Source organism: Glycine max, chromosome 5 (genome assembly GCF_000004515.6).
Source record: "Glycine max cultivar Williams 82 chromosome 5, Glycine_max_v4.0, whole genome shotgun sequence".
Taxonomy (NCBI): Eukaryota; Viridiplantae; Streptophyta; class Magnoliopsida; order Fabales; family Fabaceae; genus Glycine; species Glycine max.
In genome coordinates this window covers 39,288,771-39,312,341 of record NC_038241.2, presented here as the reverse complement: position 1 = coordinate 39,312,341, position 23,571 = coordinate 39,288,771, and the positions used below count along the sequence as shown (strand labels likewise).

Genomic DNA, 23,571 nt, shown 5'->3' with positions numbered 1-23,571 from the left:
CAAGACACTCCCATGACCGTGATGCCTATGTCGACGTGCCCAACTCCACGGGCCAAACTTCCTTTTCTTGAGGGATTTTTTTTGTCCATCTTTCCAAGTAATACTATTATTATCAACGTTATTATTTTTTTTTACACAAATTTCTACAATACCTTTTTTATCCTATAACCGATATTATCTTATATTTCTTTATCTTCTTATCCTATTTCAATGTCTTGAAAGCCCAGATAAGATTGTTTTTTAGACTTAATTTACCTTTGTGGCTTTACCAATTCTATAACTTGAGTGCAAATTGGGTTGACCATTAATTTTCTTGACATACAATGGTTTGTAGTTCCTAAACTCAAGCCATGAGCCCATGACTACTGTGCTATTTAGTATTTACCAAATAATAATTTTGTTTTTATCCCTTCTTCGTGTAAAGGCAAATTAATTATGAATGAAGTACGATTAAATGTCATTGTGAATATCTCTTGTGCATTGAGAATACTTTTATTTATAAATATTTTGTGTCTATTCATAATAAATCACATTAATTCACACACACTCTGTTGGGCAGTTACTTCCTTACCTCCAATTTTGCTTCCGGCATCTTTTTAAGCTTCTTACATTATAAAGCGTTTTGGAATGTAATTTTACATTTCAGATTTGATGCAAGAAGCAATTAGGGAAATGCAGGAAGTAATTATCTTATTGTTGTTGTTTCATAAATCAGAAGCTTCACTAGAGTTAAAGATTGTGGATGACATGTTATTGGGCTTGGCCTAATAAAAAATATTGGTATAGGTTTTTTTTATGTAATTTACCTTTTTTTTTTTCTTTATGGTCTGTAATATACACAAGAGATTGATGGGCTAATATTTTTTCTTTTGGTCCAAACAGAAAGGCCGAACTTTTGTTTGAAGCAATTCTATATTCAATTAAATAGATCACCTAATAAAACATGCATTAAATAAATTCTGTACACTGTCCGTCAAAAAAAAAAACAGCTCTACACTGTGCACACTAAAGCATGACACTTGGTCGTTTTTTTTTATCCATTTTGGAAATTACTCCACAACTAAAGATAACCATGCATAAAGTAATTTTCGGAACTATTTTTTTTTTGGCAAAATTGTATTTTTCATTCTCAGTTTATCTTTAATTTTCGATTTGATCTCTCAATAATTTAATTCACAAATTGAGTCCTCTTATTTTGTAAAATCGTGCAATATTGGTCTCCCAGGCCACAATTGGATATTGACCATTAGCAAGTGATGTTCACTGTCACGTTTCACGTTCTTATTGAATGATGACGGTCAACTCCATAAAAGATAAGATGAAATACATTGTTGTTTTCATTGATCAATCAGAACATGACACGTGGTAGTCATCATCCAATAAGAACATGACACGTGGCAGTCAACATTTTTTTGTAATGGTCAACTTCCAATTGTGATCTGAAGGATCAATATTACAAGATTTTACAAGATAGGAGGACCTAATTCGTGAATTAAATTACTGGGGAACCAAATTTAAAACTCGAGATCAAATTTACAATTTTGTCTTTTTTATTATTCTGTCATCCCATTAGACTTTCCACCACATTAGCATAATTAAGTACAAGACATCTCAAACCAAGCTCTTCATTCTTTAACTAATGTGTCTAGCCTTGTGCTCTCCTCATGCGCCATTTTTACTTCACATGTTTCTGTCTATTTTGTGTAATTGAGAGCATTTTTATTCCTACAACTTAGAGTGCATAATTCTGTCCCACTTGCAAATTATGTGCATGATTGTGGGACCCTTGTTTTTGCTGGAACATAGTTGTTTATCAAACGCTTCAACATAGTTTTTCATTTTTTAACTATTATTAAGAAATTTGAAATTTCTCATTTGACATTCAATTAATTATTTTTCTATCAAGTCGTCCATTTTAGACTAAAATAATATTTCTAATTGTATCTCTATGTCTAAATTAGAAATCAAATCTTGGATTTTAATTAAAGAATTTAAGTCTTAAATCACTTTGGAAATAAGTTGTTTTCTTTATTTGTTATTGTATTACCTATTCATCATATGCAACTAAACAGGCAATGGTATTTTAATTAAAAATTAAATATATAGTCCAAAAGATGCTCCTAATTGAAACAAAGCGTGGGGACACATGTTACATTTCAAACTTATAAAACCACGTCAAATTTATTAACAGTGTAAAAGCTGCAAATTTAATTTATTCAACTAAGCTGCAAGTTATAACTTACAAGTTCCATTTTTTTTTATTTCTTTATTTTTTGTTCAATAGATCATTGGTAGGTAACATCCGACACAACTACAAGTAAAAGTACTCATTATAACAGTGCACGACAATGGTTAAAACATCTTTTAAAGTGGGTAACATTCAACAAAAGGTGAAACCAACCACACTAGAATAGAAGTTACCCGTTCAGCATGCATTTTAATTAAGCCCATTTTAGCCGGTTTAGCAATTCATCACCGGTTTACTCTCACAAACTTGATCAGGCCAGTAATTAGTTTTGGTCGGACCGGCTTTTATTCTCTTTAAAAAAACTGTATAGTCAATCCGTTGCCACGATTGGACGCTAGCTAACTCTTTCTCTTACATCTATAATTTCCACAAAATGATCTTCAAGAATATTTGCCATTAAACTGATAAAAAATATTTAAATATAAATACATGGAAAAAAAAAACAATGCCAAATTATAAGTAGTTAACTATAGCAGCATTGTCAAATTATTTCAGAACTACTTAGCTCCATAAACTTAATTTCTAAATTAATAAATTAAAATTGAATGAAAATTAAACTCATTAATTAAATAATCTGAACTTAAGTTGAGTTTAGATCGACTTATATTTTACTCATGAACTTATGTATGTAAATGTATGAGTATTTTTTATAATATTTATCTCTAAATTATTATATTTTGACTTAATTTTAGCTCATGTGATCTAATTCTTATTGATTTAAGTTAGATTAGATTCAACTTGATTTATTTTTAACCCTAATATATCAACATGCATATATGAGTGATTAATATATTCTTTTGAATGTTGAAAGTTAATTGATTTCACCATTTATAATAAATACTAATAAAATAAAATAAATATAAAAGTAGATATTTCGGAAAAAAAATTGAATGTATAGTATATTAGTACCATTGATTTCATTATTATTATTGTTGAAACTCTGGTAGAAAATTATGCTAAATATGTAGAAGTAGATACAAAATTTTCCTTGATTTATTCTACTAAGAAATTGAAATTTATGTAAATCGAAGTTTCTAAACTGTCCATTCATGTAGCAATAAGATCCTAATACATTAGGAATTACTTGTTTCTTCTAATTCTCTTGAGACATAAATGCAAAGTTCAAATTTTTACTATTTATAAAGAGTGTAAATTGATTAATTTTTGAATTCACAATTAAAATTAACGGTATATTTGACTTTATCTTTTACCCCACACCGCTTAATCTGAGAAAAAGTACAAGGGAAAAGGAAAAAAAGAAATTGTTGGAATCGAACATGATCCTGGGAAAAGGTAGCTAGCTCAAGTGTGATTACATCGAAGGGACGACAAAGACTTTATTTTCCAGCTAATTAACCATCATTTCATTTTCAGAATAAGAACTTTTTGAAAGCATACAGTACGTGCTGAACAAATCCTTTCTATATGCAAGCACATCAAATATATATATATATATATATATATATATATATATATATATAGTCACACAGAAGACAGTAACGAAGTATGTGGTGGAAGGATTTCATGAAGCAAACCGAAAGCACCCTAAAGAGTTGTAAGCTCTTACTAAACTTGATAGCTTTTAATTTTTATAACTTGAAAGTTGAAAGTTCAGTGATTGTGACAATGAAGAAGAGTAAACTAAATCGAAATTAGATCATCAACGCAAATTCAAAATGGAAGTGTTAATCATTGGTTAATTACTATATATCTTGCAAACAAAAGTATATAACAACCTTTTGATATTTAAAAGATGTATAAATTAAAACCTATGAAATAATGAAGTGAATCAACAGCAGAAACTCCGAAAAGCTCAAGCAATATTTATAATTCATATTAATCAGAAAGATGTATTAATTGTAGAAAAAGAATTCTCAATATCTAGCTTCTAAATAATATAAAGCATATGTTGAATTAAAGAAGGTTCAGTGTCAAATATTTTAATTAAATATGGATTGTGAGAAAGATATAAACCAACGTACACATAAAACTGAAAAGGAAATATCGATCTCGTTTAATTTGTTGGAAGTACAGCAGAAATAATACTTGCATTCCTTTTTCTTGGTAGAGAAAGCCAAATGATTTTATTAATAACTTGTAACCTAGCTAGCACAAGGCGTGCCAAAGATTAGAAACAAGATGAGGAAGCTGCAAAGAAACACAGACCTGAACTTTGTGCAACCCGTAGAAATCAAAGCAATGCCAACATAATTAACAATAAAAGCCACACACTTCACCTACCTACCATATCGATAGAAAGCACACACTGATGCAATATTTTTTTTGCAAGACATGTACAGTAGTAATGACACACCCAATCAAGATGATACTCCTTTTCAGATGCACCATACATGCACTATATATCAGGGAATTCGATCGAGATAAAATGAAAACATGATCGATCGATCACTTGTCTCCGAACAAGTATCCAAGCGATGAGTGTCCACCTGGAACCGATTTGACTTTTGTGGATGGACGATTCTGAATCATTATTAATTCGTTGGTGGATGTAAAAAGAAAAGAAGATGATTCATAAGTATACAAATAATTGATAATTATCTCATGATCACACACACATATATATATATATACAAGTCTAATTAATTATTTATAAATGATAAAATTGAGAAATATTGAAGCTTACGGTGAGAACGTTTCCCAGGTGTTGGCCTTGAGCAGTGGGGGGATTGTGGTTGATATCGATGTCAATTCCATAAGGTGGCAACGAATATGAAACTGTCTTTGGGGGAGGAGGCTTTGGCCGTTCTTCTGATCCAAAAAGGTAATTTAAGGAGCTTTGCCCACCCCCACTGCTTTCACCTCTAGTACCCATGCTACCTATAGCTTCACTAATTTAATTGATCAATAGTTAATATTTCACTGATTAATTGAAGGCAAACACCAGATCGGGTAACCCTAGTTATATACACTGCCCAGGCTCCTACCTACTTTACTTAGCAGACAAATTAAAGTGGCTAGAGGGTAATTTATATTCCTGTAACAATGTTTTAGATAGATTGTTTTTTTCAGAAAGACCTAACTCCCACGTTTACTGAGAGATTGTACTAAGATAATTTAATTTTATTCTATGAACTGAGTTTTAGAATTGAATTAGGTAAGCCTATATTATAATAACATTCAATAATATTTAATAATTTAATTTATTACATTATTTTATTCATTAATATAATATATGGATAAGAAAAAAATTTCCTAGATTTTTTTTTCTTTGGCCGAAGCATCAAAATTAGAATTAGCATCCCAACTATGTATGTGTAAAGTTTTTGTAAAGTTAATTAATTGGTTGATTCAACTGCTAAATCTTATTCAGATACTTCATTTATCAGCTCTGTTTTTTTCTTTTAATTATTTATCACTTTGGAAGAATTTTTTATTTAATTATATCTTTATATATAAAAATATTTTTTTAAAAAAAAGAGTGTGAGAAATGTTAAAATATTAAATATGAAAAAAAATAATTACTTCTCTTATACTCTTTCTCTCTCTCTCTCTATATATATGTGTGTGTGATAATTAAGTTTAAATGATAAATAAAAATGAAATTAAAAAAATAAAGTACTATAACGATTAGATTCAAATTGTGTTTTTAAATTAACCGGGCGCATTTGGATACTTATTAGTTTAATTAAATTCTCGTTCAATACACGGTGTTAATGGTAATTTACTGCACCTAATTAGTCATTATTGTCATTTAGAAAATTTAACGGGAAGTTGTGCACCTGTGCATGCATGTAATGCTCACCGTATCAGCTTGGTTAAAAGAAAGGAGTCTTATTTTAGAACACTTAACCATGGCAAACACTCCATTAAGGCATTATTAACACCATATCCTATTATCATTAGTTGTTGTTTGTTTGCAATGAAAGAAATAACAAATAAATAATAAAATAAGATATGTTTCACACTTTTATGCATGTAATGCTCACCGTATCATCTCAATTTTCTCTAATTTTGTTTCATTCCACATTATCAAACACTTTATTAAGCATACAAGAATTTTTATTTTTTCAAAGGAGTGTGTGACCAGGTGGCATAACCATACTCGATCGGGAGGACACCCACCATATCTCCATGCATGTCTCTCTCTGCATAATATTGCACTGGGATGGGATTCGCCCCAATTATGGCGGTTAGCTGAATAATTAAAATTATCGGATATACTTCTAGTGAGAAGAAATAGATAAATAAAAGAAAATAAATAAATAAATAATCATCGAAATGAGGGGTGTAACTTAAAAAAAATACATGTAAATATTCCAAATTTGTATATTAAAACTATTCAACCGTCGTCACGTGCTAAACAGTTATTCACTTTTTATTTATTTTTTAAAATTAAAAAAATTCATTCTTGTTTTATTTTCACTTCAAAAACCGTGCATTTCATGGATTTTAATGTTAGTTTTACATATTTTAATCCTTTGGGCTTAATTTTTTACATCTTTCATATAATAATTATTAATTTTATTTTTTAAATAGATTGTTCCTCCTTACTTAACTTAAGATCCTAAATTTGTCATTCTTTACATTTTTTTAAAAAAATGTAAGGAAATGTTCCAACTCTAAGATTGATTTCCGTGCAGCATTTTTCCGTATCAAAGGTTATGTTACTTATGACGGCTTTAATTTGATGCTTATATTTTTATGTTAAATACCATGATTCATGAGGATAAGAAGAATGGAATGTTATACAATGTTCAACTTAGTATCGTGCTGCTCTCACCAATATCCTATAATGACATTATCCATAACACTAAATGCATGTAATGTCTCGGACAGCAAAAAATTAATATATTAGTGATTAAATTTAGAGTTAATATTTATTTATTTTTCAGTAATATGAAGTTACAAAATTTTCATTGCTAATTTTAATTTTTCTTGTGATGTCGCTTTATTTATCACATAAAAAAGGTGTCATATACTAATCTTTTATTAATATATCAACTTAGATTACTATAATTTTTATGATATTTAATAATATATATATATATATATATATATATATATATATATATAATTATTGAACATCATTCCTTTCAGCATAACACATGCATGGCATATTATACAAATAATTATATAACTATAAGTATAACTATATATATATATATATATATATATATATATATATATATATATATATATATATATATATATATATATATTGGCACATTAAATATTAATATACATTTATGCAAAATGATCTGGTAGTTAAAAAATGATAAAGGGAGAATCAAGGCGAGTAAGGGTGCGGATTTGAAACCTCCAATTGACCTTTATAATAAAATTAATAAATTAATATTTATGAATAAAAAAAATATGAAACGTTTATGTCCATACTAATAGTTCAATATTTGTTAGATAAAGGAAATATTTACATAAATAAGTCAATTGCTTGATTTTGTTATTTGTTAATTAGTAAATAAATTTTATTATTCAACTCGAATAAAATTGTCTTAAAATGAAAAGTATATATGATTTAGAAAAAAAAATAAGAATAGAATTTAGCAGTGATTATTATAGATCTCTTATGATGTTAATAAGAAAAATAAGGGGAAAAAATATCTGCATAATGAGTATAGTTGTTTAATAAAAAAATAAGGACGGTTATATTGAAATTAATTTTTTTGGCTCTTGTATGTGAATAACACTACGAGAAATGTTAATAACAGATTATCAAATACATATTTTTTATTATTGTTTAAAATTTATTAGAAATCATAATTTTTTTTATGAGATGCACATCTTATTTAATAATTTTCAATAATATTTTACAATAATAAAAAATGTGTTATATATACTGTCTCATACAGTTCATATTGGCATATCGTTTCCACTTGTTGATTTATTTGAGTAGTTATGTGTAGCTATCTCAATAATACAAGCACTTTATTGATACTCACTGTTTTTTTTTCTCTCCTCGTGTCAGTTATATATATATATATACTAGCTAGCATGAGAGTACCGTACATTTTTTGTTTTTTGGTATATTGAAACACGACAGAGTTATAATTACATTGGCAGTTGAAAAAATAATTAAGTGCTAGTAAAATACATTCCTTAACACGTTTTTTCACATACTATTTTCAACTATTAATTAAAATTTATTAAATGTTAAAAAAACTATATGTAGAATTCATAAATAAGAAAGTGAGATTTATAAAATTCCCAATAAATTACATCTAATAATTAAAAATTTATTTAAAAAGTGTATTATTTGTACTTATGTTAAAAGAATAATTTATTTTTGTGATGATATATGTAACAGTTGTACTATCAAGTGGCTAGGAGAAGTTGTTGACATGTTTAAAAGAGGACCACATGTAATTAGATTATATTATAAAATTATTTTTTTAGACCATAGATATTTTTCATACGAGATAATTTTATTTGGATTAAATAGAATTTTTATAAATAAATAAAAAATTATCTCTTTAGATATTTAATATAATTATATATTTAAGATTCAATTTAAAATCACTCATAAAATTGAAATAAAAAATAATGTCATTTTGGGGTGAATTGACATTCATGAAACAAGGTCAGGTACTTGGGCTTAATAACTTTATGTTGTGGCTATGAGACATTAATGGTGTTAAATCGTGATAATGATCAGTGCCACTAACCTAATAAGCTTTAATAAGAGCGTAGAAATAATCGTTGGGTTTTGCAGTGGATTTGTAACCATTGATGGCTTGTATTCCTTGGAAAGAAGAGAGTGCATGCAGACATTAGAGTTCGGTTGGCAGGGATCTTGTAGGGCACGAAGGGGTCAACCAAACGTGAAAAGTCTTTTTCATTGCAGCTTAGCTACAATGTTTTGTCAACAATCACAATCAGCTTAGTCACACCTCGTACTAATTTCCTCATTTCAACCTAGCTAGGTAAATCACCAAACTAGGGCTCCAACATACAAAACACATTGATGAGGACAAGTTTAATGTAAATATGTTTATGTTTTTAACTAATTAGAAATTATTTTAAATATGATTTTTACAATAATTTAGTATAGTAAAAATTAATGATATTACTATATGTGACATTATTGAGTATTATACAACTAATTTAATTTCCATTTGTTTTGTTCTGTTTTATTTATTCACCCGCCACTTAACTTTGGAGACACGAGGAATGTCTTCATCCAAGCTTAACATTGTGCGTAGAAGGCAGGAAAATTTGGAGAGAAATAAAATAAAAATGTTAATCTTGTTAATTTTATTGAAGAGAAGAAATAGAAAAAAAAAAGATTTTTTTTGTGTAGTTAAAAAATCCCTAAATTGGCGTGAAAGTTGGACAAAGAGTTTCTATTTTCCAATTCTGTCTTAGATAATTTAAAATTAAATCTTTTTTATGAATAAAGTCATTTTATGTTAAAAATAACAAGTTTAATTATAATTTTAGTTTTCCTATCATCTTAAATCCGCGATTTTGATCTCCCTATTTATAATCAACAAATTTAGTTTTTTAACTTTCAGAATAAATAATTTTGCGATCTAAGTAAAAGTTAAACCACTAAAATACTTATTTTATTTAATTAATTTTATAAATAATATTTTGTGTGTATCATTAGTGAAGGTTTTTTTTTCAAATTATAACAATTTATAAATTAAAAAATAATATATAAATATTTTTAATTTTATTTTATATCATTTTATATATTTTTATTTTGAATAGTTTATATATTTTTATTTTTATTTTTATTTTATCTATTTTTTTTGTTAAATTTCATAAATTTATATATAAATCATTTTGTAAATTAATTTTAATACACAAAATGTTTTTACTCAAATTATATAAATCATTATAATTGCATCTATTAATACGTAGATTATATAAATTATATAAATTTATTTTAATATGCAAGTTATTTTTATTCTAATTATATAAATTAATAAAATTTTAATATTTATTTTTTAGGAAACTTAGATGTTAGTATTTTCATTTTAAATATAAAAAATTATTTGCTAAATAAGTTTTTTAATACCAATTATATAAATCAAGAAAATTACATAAACTATTTATATAACTTATTGCATGTAATTATAAAAATCATGTAAATTTATTTCATATATAAATAATAAAAATTATTTTAATTATAAAAGAAATATTTTTTTTAATTTTTATATTATTTAAATATTATTTTAAATTTATGTAATTTGTATAAATTATATAAAATATTTTTAAAAAATAATTTACATATTAAATTAATATTTTAAAAAAATTATAATAAAATAAGAACAAATTTTGATATATAATATATTATATTAAAATTAAATATATAATAAAAATAAATAAATGTAAAATTAAATATTACATATAATAAAATATTAAATCTTTTAATTTAATTTATAAATTTTTATAATTAAAAAACATTAATAACTTTTCACTAACTATAACTAATAATACATGTAAAATAGTTTTTACAAAATTAACTAAATTGTCTTAGTGATTTATTTTTCTTATCTTTAAATTAATAAAGGATCAACTCTTATCAACATCCTTTTATAATTTTTACTTTATTTAATTCCTTACCACATAAATTTCATGTCAACATTAATATATCACTACAAAATCAACGTTTGACTTTAAATAATTAATTCACATCAGGATCAAAATTACTTGTTTTAAATAATAGGACAACTAAATGTCTTTGACTTAAAAATATAGAAACCAAACTTACAAAGTTAAAATTACAAAAACCAAAATTACAATTTAAGCAAAATAAATAACAGAATGTTTTGAATTAAATTCAGTATTTTAGATATTTTATACAATTTGTATTAACCATCTCTTTTATTCATCTAAATACAATAGAAGGAAACTTCTTTGCTTTTTTTCTTATTTCTATCCATCCAATTAATATTTATTTTATACTCTATTTCTCTTTTCTTTTTGCACAAATTAAATTTAATCATTTTTAGTTTCATCCAATCATATCTCAATCTAAGCTTAACTTGCAAAAGCCAATATAAACTAACGGCATGTAGGGCATAAGCTTTGAATTTTTAGCATGAATTAAATTTAGACTTTTTTAATCTAATTCAATCATGCAAAAGTCCAAAAAGACTTAAATGTTTATTGTTTTTTTTTTCTCACTCCAGATCTTCTCATCACAACTTTATGCCAAGAGTGTGAAATCTTTTTAATGAACTTGTTAAAGAAAATAGTAAGCTTGATAACAACTTTTTAAAACTAAAAATAGAAGAAAAAAAACTATTTTTAATTTTTTAAAATTTAAAAACTTTAAACTAAAAATTACCCCCAACATGATGGCCGGTATAAACTTTAAGGTTTTGTAACATTATTACTTTTCACTATTAATTAGTTAAAATCAGTCCTAAGAAACTAACGATGTTAACAAATCTGGTAAAATTATAAGTTTGCCAGCAATCAACAATTATTAATTTTTTTAGTAAAGCTCAAAACTAAAGTAAAAATGTTCATCATAACAACTTCATCTATACAACATTTTGCAACCACGTACATTTTTGAAATTCTAATTTTTTTTAAATAGCATAATTAATCAAATATAAATGGCAAAGTGGTCCTGCCGTCCTAAACTAGTGATTGTCTTGGCACAGTTTAATTGTGTTGGAAAGGTTCTTGTTGCTTGGCAATGATGAACCTCCAATTAGATGAGATGGAGTACCTACAAAAAGCAAAATACATTAACCTCTTTAAATATGAATTATGATGTGAAGCTCTTTCCTTAAAAAAAATGTTGTGAAGCTCTTTTGCCAACAATACTAATTGCTATTTTGCCAACAAACATTCAATGCTTCTTTGACCAGATTTCCCTACATAATTATATACTTGCTCGATTATTTATAAAAAAAAAAAACTTTCATAATTTAAGAAAAATAGTTAATTTAATTAATTATATTGAATTTATCGATTTATTTGTAAGAAAAATAATAATTAATATATCTAAAAATAAAATAAAAATGATCTTATAAAAAAGATAAACAAATTTTTAAAAATAATCATATAATTAGAAAAATAAGAAGTATATTCAGCAACCTCGTTAGATGCTTTAATACTTCAACATAAATTTCCATGATGATTGACATTACATATAGACAAATGTAAAAAGTTTTAAACAATCATCTCATTACAATTTATCATGCAAGATGATTGTGTTAATTTTTAAAATAATAATTTTAAAATAATCCAAAGATTTATTATTACATCAGAGTGCTGTAAAAACTATTTTAGACCGTAAGTATAAATGTTACACTCTTACATATATAAACCTTAATAATTAGAACATTTTATTAATTTGTTCTGTTTTATATTTTGTTAATTCTCTCGCTGTGAAACGGAAACTTCAATACTAATGAGTGTTTGCTTAATTAGTATTATTCTGTCCTCCACATGCATATGGAACTGGAATATATTTATAAAGTAAGTTGATATCTCATAAAAGGAATTCTGATATATGATTGATCGCGTGTGCACATATATAACAGGATTAAAATTGTCTGTGTGTGGAAGTGTGGAACATACAATAGGAATTTCATAATTTATGTTGAATATCTTCCGTTTTGAAAGGAAAAAAAAAAAAGTTTGATTGTACGTGCAGCTTTATGAGAGATCCAATACTTTCTTTGATATAGTTTGTATTTAAGAATCAAAGGAACTAGTTAGACATGAACATAGCACCTGTTAAAAGTACACTCAAGAATGTAATGATTTTATTCTAATTTTCTTTCTTTGATTGATATCTCCCACCGAACACTGCATTTTTACCTATAAGGGACCATGAAATGATGACAAAAGAGACAGAAGAAACTAATTGGAGTGTCTCATATTCTCTCAGCTATCCTACCTGGTTAGTTTCATTAGTCTGATTTGCCAATGTATGACAACTTTGACTAACACGTAGATATTTTTATTCTATTACCCTATCTAATAATTTTTAATTAAAAATTATCTTAAATTCTTTTAATTAAAAATTATTAAATGATATAACAGTTAAAACTTAGTATTTCCTGAAGTTATCATTTAAATTTTGATTTAAATATATTTTGTAACAATATTTTCAGTTTTCTAGTTTTTATAAAAAAAACTATTTATTTATAATCTTTTCATTTTAAAAATTGATGTAGTTTTAATCCTTCATTAAAAATTAAAAGCACATACTTATTTTAAAAACTAAAAATAAATAATTTTTATAAAGACTAAAATAAAAAGGTCATAATTCAAGAATTAAAATTATGAATGCTCTTAGAATAACTTATTTACAATTAAATGAAACTTATGACATAAATATATACATGAGTAAGTATTTAAAAGAGCTGATAAAAATAATATATGTAATGTTCATAAGTTATTTTCAACTTATTTTAATTATAAGTCTTTCAAAACAGTTTATGAAAATACTCTATGCTTAATTATATGAAAATAGTTTTATCCCATTTCTTTTATTATTATTATCATAAAAACAACTACTGTTTCTTCCGCTCCACTTTATATGACATTTTAGCAATAAGGAAAAAAAAATTATTCCAAATTAACTATTACAAAACTAATAAAGTATTAAATGGCATTTTGTAAATTCAATACAGATGGGTTTTCAAATCTTAAGGATTAAAATGCCTGACCCATTAATTTGAGATTTTTTTTAATTTATAAAAAAACTTTCTAAAGTAATTTTTTTATTTTATTATGATATTGATACAAAATCGAAAACAGCCATGTTAACCTTGAAATTGAGAAGTGAAAGGTTGAAGGAAAGCAAAGTCGAATATTACGAGATACTAAGTTGGCTTGCTACGTACTGATTTTGGAGCACGGCATTGGTCAACATAAATTTAGCTTAGGATGAATGCTTCCACTCAAATACTAACAACGTTTTTCTCTTTTCACCACTTTCCCTTCCCAGGTGACTGTAACAGATTGTTGGATTCACGTTGAAAGTGAGTTTCAATGTTAAAAAACACTAGATCTGTTGATCTGTTGGTTTATATTTGTTTCATTTTGGATTGTTTCTTCTTGTACTTCCAAGTTGCTTCCTACACCTTTTTGGCTTTCAGAATGATCAATCCAAAATGTAAAATTACATTCTAGAATGCATTTCTAGAATGGCCAATCTAGAAGGTAAAAATTTTTTTCCGAAAAGGGTGCAGGAAGCAATTACCTTCATTTTGTAACATCATTAAGGGCTGAAATCAAGTTTCTCCAAAACAAAAAAGTCTTCAAGTTCAGAAAATTGTAACTTGGGTCTTCAAATAGGATCTGAGTTGTGAGCAGGGTCATCAATAGGACTCAGCATGATAGAATTTCTGGAGCAGTGTGAGTTGTGACAACAATTGGATCTCTTGTGTTCTAAGAAAAGTTTTTGTTGAATTTATACTTGGTTTAATTTCCACTCACAAGTCACAATTTTATACCGATTCTTTGTTTTGTCCAAATGATTCTCTCCATAACTGGAACAGGAGGCTGCTAAATGAATATTTTAATTAACTCAAACTTGGTTACATGTGGATGTGTGTATATTATCCACATTTTAAGTTCATAAGACACTTGTGTGAGGTGTGAGGTATATGGAGGCAAAATAAAATGTAGTGTGTTTTAGTTTGATTTTTTTTTTTAACTACAAAGAAACAAGCTTAATTCTTTACCAGCTAATGCTATGAAGCAACAGCATCTGTACTGTATAGTGCATAGATATTGGATAAGTTGCTTGACCCTAATTCTCATCTCCCATGAACCTGATGAAGACGATAAGGCATACACCTTGTATTTGACCTACTAAACAACTGATGAAAACGATAAGGCATACACCTTGTATTTGACATACTAACAAACATACAGGTTAGAAGAAAAGAACAATTGACTAATCAGATTACCAGATACCAGCACTGAAAGAAATTAGAGTTTTTTTTAGTTGAGTTTGGTTGTAGCCTTGTAGGTCATATTTGAATCCCAGCATCTGTTGAATAAGCTCATGTCCATTCAGTTAGTGATGCTTAGCACTTAGCTTACATGATACTCATATCTCCGATCGTATAAATATACATGGTGTATTGCTTGATAGTTTGTACCATCATGATGTTCAATCAGTTAACACAATGGTTTTCTATGCACTCCTTTTCTTTCCAGTTAACACATCTAGTTGGCATGCTTTCCCAGTCCAAATACTCTAAAAAGTAGATTGGTAATAGGAGAATAAGAAAGTGTGATGAAAAATCAATATTGATAAAATGCATGGATGAGGGAGGACAGTGACAGCAGTCTCTTGAGTCTTGAATGGACGAGGGGTACCGTAGCACGAATGACTGAGAATGTCAAGTGTCTGGGTGCCTACATTTTCCACAAAAGCCCACATCGAGTAATATACTAAAAACAAGTAAGTTGCTGACACTACAAAATGAAAGTCCCGTCGTTTATTTAAGTTACGGACCCGTGCGACGAAAACAGAGCGAACTATTCTTTCGTCTTTTCGTCTCACTTAAAGCTGCATGCGTCAATTTTTGGACTCCAAGTCTTGCTGAATACACAATGGCTTTTTGTTGCTAACAGATCAATCAGTAAAACTAAGGGCAAATCTAATGTTATTTTGACTTCATTTTTTGTGTATGATTTGATTCTGTCTTCCTTTTCATCTTTAATGTTAATTTTGTTTTTATTAATCCAGGATATAAATTCGAACTGTAGTTAATGTGTAACTTCATTTTTTTTTCCTTCTCATTTTTGACATTTTGTTCAATGGCTTGTTTCCATCCTGCAGATTAGAAAGTTTCATAGGAATACTAGGGGTGTGAATGAATAAATCCTGTGGATTTTAAGGAAAAAACATACATGAAATTAATGTCTAAACATTGAATGTTTGGAAACCACTGAAGAGTTGGCACTTTGTTTTTATGTTAGTGTGGTGCTACCATAAGTTTCTGAGCAGACTAACTTAATTGGCTCAGATACTAGAAAAATAGAGTTCTAATACCATAACCACCATCTTGTCAATTTCATAAATTTATCTCTCCTCAACTGAAGGGCAAGATACTTGTCTTGGTGGTTTCCTTCTCTTCCCCTAGCCTCTACATTTTGATCCTCAGAGTCAGAGTATGAGATTAAATGAGTGAACTGATTAATTCATTCATACACTGAAGCATCTCTTATTATTTTATATAACGTAATCCTTCTAACAAAAAAAAAATAAAAAAGGTTCTCTAAATGCTTATCTTATTCTATGATTTTATTTTGCAATGGTCAAAATTTTTGCAAACATGACTCAGCTCAGTAGAAGGAGCATGAATCCCACCGGGTCATTTACTCAACAAAGAAAAATGCAAGCCTTCATAAAAATGAAAACCGACAGTCTAATCTCACTTCTTGCATGCCATTCCGCTGGTTGCCAACAAAACGGTGCTTTCTTATGGTGCAATGATCCAATTCTTAATTGAAAGATAGCATTGCAAATATCCTAACCAAAGGCCAATAAACAAATCAATGACTCGTAACTGAGAATGAATCTATATATAAGTAGATTCAGTGAAGCAATCTAGTGCTTTCTTGTTATTCCTATTGAGAATCATAAAGTCATACATTTAATCTTTTCACCAGATTATGTCAGTATATCTGCTAACAGGACCACATATCAGATTTAAATCTTGCTAACAATGACAACAATATAATTCAATAAGAATTGTGTAAGTAAAGGTCGCTCTATTCAAAATTTATTTGGTAACAAACTACTGTAAAAAGAACCACAGTATGACCCTATATACAAACGGGTATATCATAAATGTCTCTCACCATTAGATATTCTGGAATCTATAAGGCAAAGAAATACAACAAAATGAATCAACTAATTCCACTGTGCAAACTTCTGGTATGTTTTCAACTCATTACATAGCATCAATCTTTAACATGAAACTAAAATGGGGGAGAAAAGATAACTTCCATGAAGTAAAGAGATCCATGGATCCTAGAGAGACATTTTTATGATTTATCCTCGGCCATCTTCCTGCGTATCTCATGAGCAACGTTAAAAATGCCAAGAGTTGGCTGGTTGCAGACAAAACACTTCTTATTCTTTGCATGATGCTGTAAATAAAACCAAACAGAAAGTTAGACATGATTAAATAGAAAGGAATTACGTGTTACTACAGTAACAATGTCACAAGTCTAAAGGAACACGTCCTCTGCCCATTCCCAAAACAAAAGGATAAAAAAAAATCAAATAGTAGATTAATAAAATTTAACCAACCAGAGCAACTACTCAGCATAGAACAACTGCAACCTAATATAATCAAACTAAATGAGTTACATAAAATCTTAATTATAAATATTGAATCACATGCTCAACACTAGATAACTTCTAACTATTACTAATGAAACCTTATTTGCAAAGTCCTATACCTTCAATGCACAATGCTCGCAGAAGTAGTGCTTGCACTTGGTTACTACAGGATCCACAAAAGTGTTTCTACAAATGAAACAGGCAAATGGTAAAGAATCCTCATCATCTTCATCAGTCAAATTAGCACCCTCCTCATCTGCATCCTCTCCTGCAGCCAATCTCATCTTCCTTGCTTTCTCAGCTTCTTCCCATTCCTTCTCCATCTGCCACCCAGACTTGTAGTCCCCTCGATCATGCATAAACTTACATGAATCACCATATCCACAGTAACCAGTTTCCTTATAATCCTTACATATGTCAGGCTGATAATCAAACCTCGCTGAAACTCTTATATGAGCTGAAGCCCTAAGAGGACCATGTGACCCGCCAGCTTTTTCACTAGCAATTGTTTGCTCCCTACGAAAGCCAGCCTTGTAGTCTTTGTAACTGTTCATTCCCTTATATAATTTTTCATTCTTAGAACTTGGGCTTTTCCCTTTCAGACTCTCCTCTGCTTGCTTAAGAGCTCTTTCACGGATGGCACGAGCATCTTTTGAAAACTCAGTCTCGGTCTCTAGTGTTGCAGTTGCTTTGCTATCATGCTGAACTTGAATCTCTTTTGAAGACTCGAACTGAAAGACTGGTTTTCCTGGTTCTTCACTGGGTTCAGCAGATGCAGAGCTTTTTGAAGAACCAGTGGAAAAGTACAACTTATTATCAGGCTTTAAGGTCTTCTTCTGAATATGCAACAGAGAAGTTTCATTGTTTGAGTCCTCCTCATTATCTTCATTAACAATAGTTCGTTTCCTTATATTCTTTTTATTAACTGGCTTTCTGAAAAAACTACACACTGAAAATAAACAAAATATAGTAATAAGCATTAATACAGAGAACAGAAGCAAACAAGATTGGACATTTGAGTCCAATGAAAAGGCAGAATTAACAAATTATAGATAAAATATAAGCAGACATACCTTGTTCAGTTTGCTGGTTTTCAGCAGATTTGGCTGGTTGATCAGAATCTTCCATAACTAGAATGTTTATACAGCTGTCACAGATAAAAATCCAAATCAGAATAAGGAACAAGACTACATCTTATTTATGAATCTATTATTACAAATTGTATAAATCAAATTAAAAAAAAAATTAAAACAATTCCATTTAGATAGAATTTACTCAACAAAAAAGGCAACTTGACCACCAGAACACACCAACCCAACCATTTTTCCCCTTTTGCTAGTTAAACTAAAGGATCCGGCTCCTCTATAGGACTAAAAACTCAGCCATAGCCCATGATGTTAGCCAGGGCCAAAAGCACATATGACCAAAAATCCCACATACTCAAGATGGAGTATTTTAAAATTTCAGGGAAATTAAAATGCATCAATTAAAATTCTTGGATTTTAAAATTCCTTGTTTGGATAAACCAATTAAAATTCCTTGAATCTCAAATTTCATGTTTGGATAAAACAATTTAAATTTCTTATATTTTGAATTATTTGCTTGAATTAAATAATTTCAATTTATTATATTTCATTTTTTTATTTTTTCTCCAATTATATTTTAAAAATATAAATGGTCATATAAATAAAAATTGTTATTTTTATAATAATTGCTTTAAAAATTTATCTATATTCTTGTCCAATTATATTTTAAAAATATAAATTTAGAACTAAAGCATAAAAAATATATATTCCAACAAGAAAAACTAAAACATAAGAAAGCATATATAAAGTACCTCCTCTACATTTTATCATCATCAATGTCATTAAAAATATAAAAATGAGAACAGTTTGAACATTACTGATTCCAGAATACAACCTAAGACATCCAAATAGTTTGAAAAGCTTAATTAAAAAAAAAGTAGTCCCTACATAAGCCAAAAGACATTCTCACGATCTATCCCTGCACACATAAAACATCCAGTGCTTCCACTACATATGATATGACTCAATGTAGATAGTGTATTTGCATATAATAATCAAACCATTGCTTTCCAAATGACCCAAAAAATGCACGGTGAATATGCCAACCACAATTAGAATCAATGAGGCGCCAACACATACATCAAATTTCCAGTATGTAAGCATTCTATATGAGTGACTCCTAGCAAACCCACTTAACTGAAACCATAAATGCAGCACCGTGGTTATAACAGTGGTTATAACAGTACTAATTACTACTACTACTAGTGAGTGTCCGGGCAATTGGCATAACATAATATCGAACAGGGCATGTTATGGTAAGTAACAAGAGTAAAAATAGAACTTCAACTCTTGCTGAAAAGTTTCACATTGACAACCACAAACCCAAAAATTATAAAACAGAAAATGGACTTGCTGAAGGATGAAGATGCATCTAAAGCCAAGGTGATTTTAACATTCCTATTGGTTAAGAACAGTATGGTTCAACTGAAAACTTAGTTTCCATTTCATAGAATCTAATTCCCCACCCCACCCCCTTCCCCTTCCCCATTTTCAAATATGGCGATTGGTATCTGTTAGCTACCTAATAAAATAAAAGGTACAAGAAGCAAGGGAAACAAAGTAATCAGAGGTATTATTAATTACACATTACTTCTATGCTGGGAAAGTATAATGCTGTTGTATGTTCTCCCTAACTACAAGTTTAAAGCTGTCGAAATTAGCTCAGCCTAATCTTTAGGATAGCAAAATCATAAGAACAGTGAATCAGGACGCAAAATAAGTTACTATACCTTTGAAAAAAAATATAGTTACTACCAATTCTCAGCATTGATACATAAAACAGCAAACACATGATGGCAAGCACGATGAAAGGCATAACCATTTAGATAAATCTTATAGAGCACTTAAAGTCATGATAAGGAATATATCCAAGGACTATCATTAACCTATAAAGTATTGTAATGTGTACAAACATAGTTTATATAATAAAGATCGTTGCTTCAGCAAAATCAACAAAGGTGCAAATTGCTTGCTGCAAATTTCCACTTATGCACCTACTAGTGGAGGTCCCTTTCACTGCTAAATAATATTAAATCTAATGGAAACTGAAAATTTAAATAGCTATTTTTCTTTTCACCTTTGTAAAACAAAAATTGAATTTGAAACTCTGTAAATTAAGAGTGGTAAGAGAAACTTATGCAATAAACACAGAATCAGGGAATAATATCCACTTGTTTTTCAATTGCAGGATAGGTATCCGACTCCCAAAACAGAATACAATAACCTTTGCTTTGAACCCAAAACAGAACACAAACAATACACATAACCATAGAAGTAAGCACAGACTAATATTTTTGTAATACTTGGAATGTTATATAAAAAAATTATTAATGTGTAAAGCACTTGAGGATGAACAATACATACTTGAGGAAAATATATGAACCCCAAGATTGGAATTCAACGGAGTAAAATGTGATTAATATGAGAGTAAAACAAAACAATTATTAAATAGTCATCACAGTAGAACAACATCAAAATCATAAATCCCTAGAACCAAAACTCAATAAAAAAAAAAAAAAAAAACCCTAGCAAATGATAGAGCAAGACGAAGCAGGGAGAGAGAAGTTCGAGAGCCAGGGATCAGGTCTGCGATTCAGATTGGAATTAAATTGAGTAATATGCAATTCAGATTAAGATCAGAATAAAACAAAACAATTATCACAGAAGAACAACATCAAAACCATGAAACCCTTTAACCAAATCTCAATCAAAAACACAAGTAAACAATAGAGTAAGACGAACCAGAGAGAGAAGTTCAAGAGTGAGGCTTCGCATTCGAGAGTGAGTGAGCGAGGCTCCGCGTCGAGAGCACGAAGATCCGCCTCCGTCGAGAGTGAGAATTTTCCAAATTCACTGTCTTGAGATAGATGGAATTTTAAATTCTATTTTTTTCAGCTAACTAAAATTCCTTCTTAAATCCTAAAATTTTAAATTCGTTTTAGTAAAATATTCAAAGAGTTACTTTTAATAGAAAGGAATTTAATTCCCCGTAAAAAAAAAATACATTCCCCGTAAATTATCCTATCCAAACAAGGACACAAAGCGTACAGGATCATGAGTTAAGGCCATATTACCAATAATTTAAACAAAAAAAAAAACTACCCTATAAGAAGGCACTAACCCACAGTAGTAAATAGCGGCCGGAGCGGAGGCCCGACGAAGACCTCGGTCACGTTGCGTTTTAGAGTCGCGGTTGGAGCGTTTGGGTGCTGCGACACTGAAGCCCAAGCGAAATCCGCCGTGTCGGACACTTTCCAACCTCCCTCGTGCCGCCGCCGACCACACCTGATCTCCGTTCTGTAAGAGGGGCGGCGTGTGTGATTGTTTACTGATTGGTATTGGGTCGGGCTCTTCGGGTATTATGTTTTTTTTTTCTGTTTCTAATATGTTGGGCCTTGGGCCTCGTGTCCAACATATCCCTGCCACTATCTTGGACTTAATCTGCCCTCTTTTTGGAAGTGACTTTGTGCCCGTGAACGTGCTTCTGTTGGCAACTACTGCAGCAGCTGGGGCATGTCGTCGGACAGGGTTATTCATTGTGTCAAAAGAGTTGAAAATGGTTTGTTACGTGATTCCTTTAAAATGAGGATGAGGAAGAGAGTAAGGTCTAGGAGTTTATATAGATCCCGAGTTATCTTATTAGAAAACTAAAACATGCTTGGAGAAATTATTGTATAATCTGACACTACTACTTATTTATGAAAATAATAGTGCATGGCTTCAAATATAGAAATGTTTTCAACCCTCCCATTAGAATTAGGAAAATGCTCATTAGTCCGAATTCGTGGCTGTAATCCCATGCCTTTGATTTCTGTCAAAGGTTTTGTTTTAAATCTTCAATTTAAATTCGACGAATAAGATTTTAACATTTGTTTTAGTATAGTATTCGTGCAATTGATTTTCCAACTATAGGCATAGATGTTTGAATTAACACATGCAAGTGGTATTCAGGCTGACTTTTAAACCTTGCTGGTTTCCGGTAATGTGATTTGGTACGGTCATTAGTTTTTTTCCTTTTTCTTAATTTTGTTTCCATTTCTTAATACCAGTTGCAGTCCGGGACTAAAGCATCATCTTGTGTATGCATGCATACATATGTATATATATACTTAAAAATGTTGATTTTCATATTATTATCTCAAATTCACTTTTGATGAATTTATATTTGAAAACTTTTATCCTTTAACTTATTATTTATCGTTAATCTCATTTTATTAAACAATGATATGTCACATCATTAAGTCTAATCATTAATACGTTGTTGTCATGTTAACTCCTTTTTCTTCTCCCATGAAAATTGTCATCATCACTGCTTATCGTGCCCGTCGACCCACCAGAAATGAAAAAAAAATTAATATCTTATTTTATAAGATTAACTCAAATGAAACAAATTTAACTTTTCTAAGAGGAACAAATTTAATTAGAAAAATGTAAAGTATATAAATTTTTTATCCTAAATTTGATTATAATATAAATTTTTCTATAATTATAGGAGAAGTTGAATTTATAAAATAATATAAAAACAATAAAATTATAAACTTAAAAAAAGTACAAAGCAACATCCTAAGGTCTAAACACCTATTAATATTTATAATTTTTTTAAAAATATATGTGTAACAAGCTAACAGGCCAACTCATCCCATCCCATCTTTCGTCACGTCAGACAAAACATATTAATGTAAGATCGTAAGTTGAGTCACTAGTTCGAACAATCATTATTTACGAGTCGACAGATCGAGTCACCATATCAAGGCCCACATCGTGTACAAAAAGAATAGAAACTTTAGTTTTAAATTTTATTTTTAAAATTTAAATTTTTAAAAAAGAATCATAAGCTCAAAAATTAAAATACCACTTAAGTTTAGAAAAAAATATAGATATATCATAAAATATCATTAAATTCAGTACTTCAGTGTAAAAGACAATTTATTATAAATAAATTTATAAATCTTTTTCAAAAAATTCAACAGTGTATATAT

At 28.8% G+C, this 23,571-nt stretch overlaps 1 protein-coding gene across 4 annotated transcripts; it reads right to left on the bottom strand.

Annotated features, from left to right (window-relative positions):
* Window positions 1–16,915: 16,915 nt before the first annotated feature.
* LOC100787434 (zinc finger CCCH domain-containing protein 1) lies at window positions 16,916–22,467 on the bottom strand. 4 transcript variants are annotated; one of them, XM_006580490.4, is made up of 5 exons: window positions 21,714–22,467; window positions 21,335–21,445; window positions 18,581–18,654; window positions 17,627–18,456; window positions 16,916–17,311 (listed from the first exon to the last, which is right to left on the bottom strand). In XM_006580490.4, exons 1-5 carry the CDS (start codon window positions 22,127–22,129, stop codon window positions 17,207–17,209), a joined length of 1,536 nt encoding a protein of 511 aa, XP_006580553.1. In that variant the 5' UTR covers window positions 22,130–22,467; the 3' UTR covers window positions 16,916–17,206. The 4 variants fall into 4 exon arrangements, with proteins under 4 accessions (XP_006580553.1, XP_003525380.1, XP_006580555.1 ...); XM_003525332.5 differs by having other exon boundaries at window positions 21,335–21,449; window positions 21,714–21,916; XM_006580492.4 differs by having other exon boundaries at window positions 21,335–21,511; window positions 21,714–21,856.
* Between the last annotated feature and the right edge of the window lie 1,104 nt (window positions 22,468–23,571).

What these genes read in the sequence shown, in the direction of transcription:
- LOC100787434 (XM_006580490.4), bottom strand. Translation starts at nt 22,129, where the DNA reads ATGAATAACCCTGTCCGACGACATGCCCCAGCTGCTGCAGTAGTTGCC. An exon ending in AAACCAGCAAACTGAACAAG is followed by an intron (nt 18,457 to 18,580) that starts GTATGTCTGCTT and finishes GTTTATTTTCAG; the next exon opens with TGTGTAGTTTTTTCAGAAAG. An exon ending in GCGAGCATTGTGCATTGAAG is followed by an intron (nt 17,312 to 17,626) that starts GTATAGGACTTT and finishes TTTTATTTACAG; the next exon opens with CATCATGCAAAGAATAAGAA.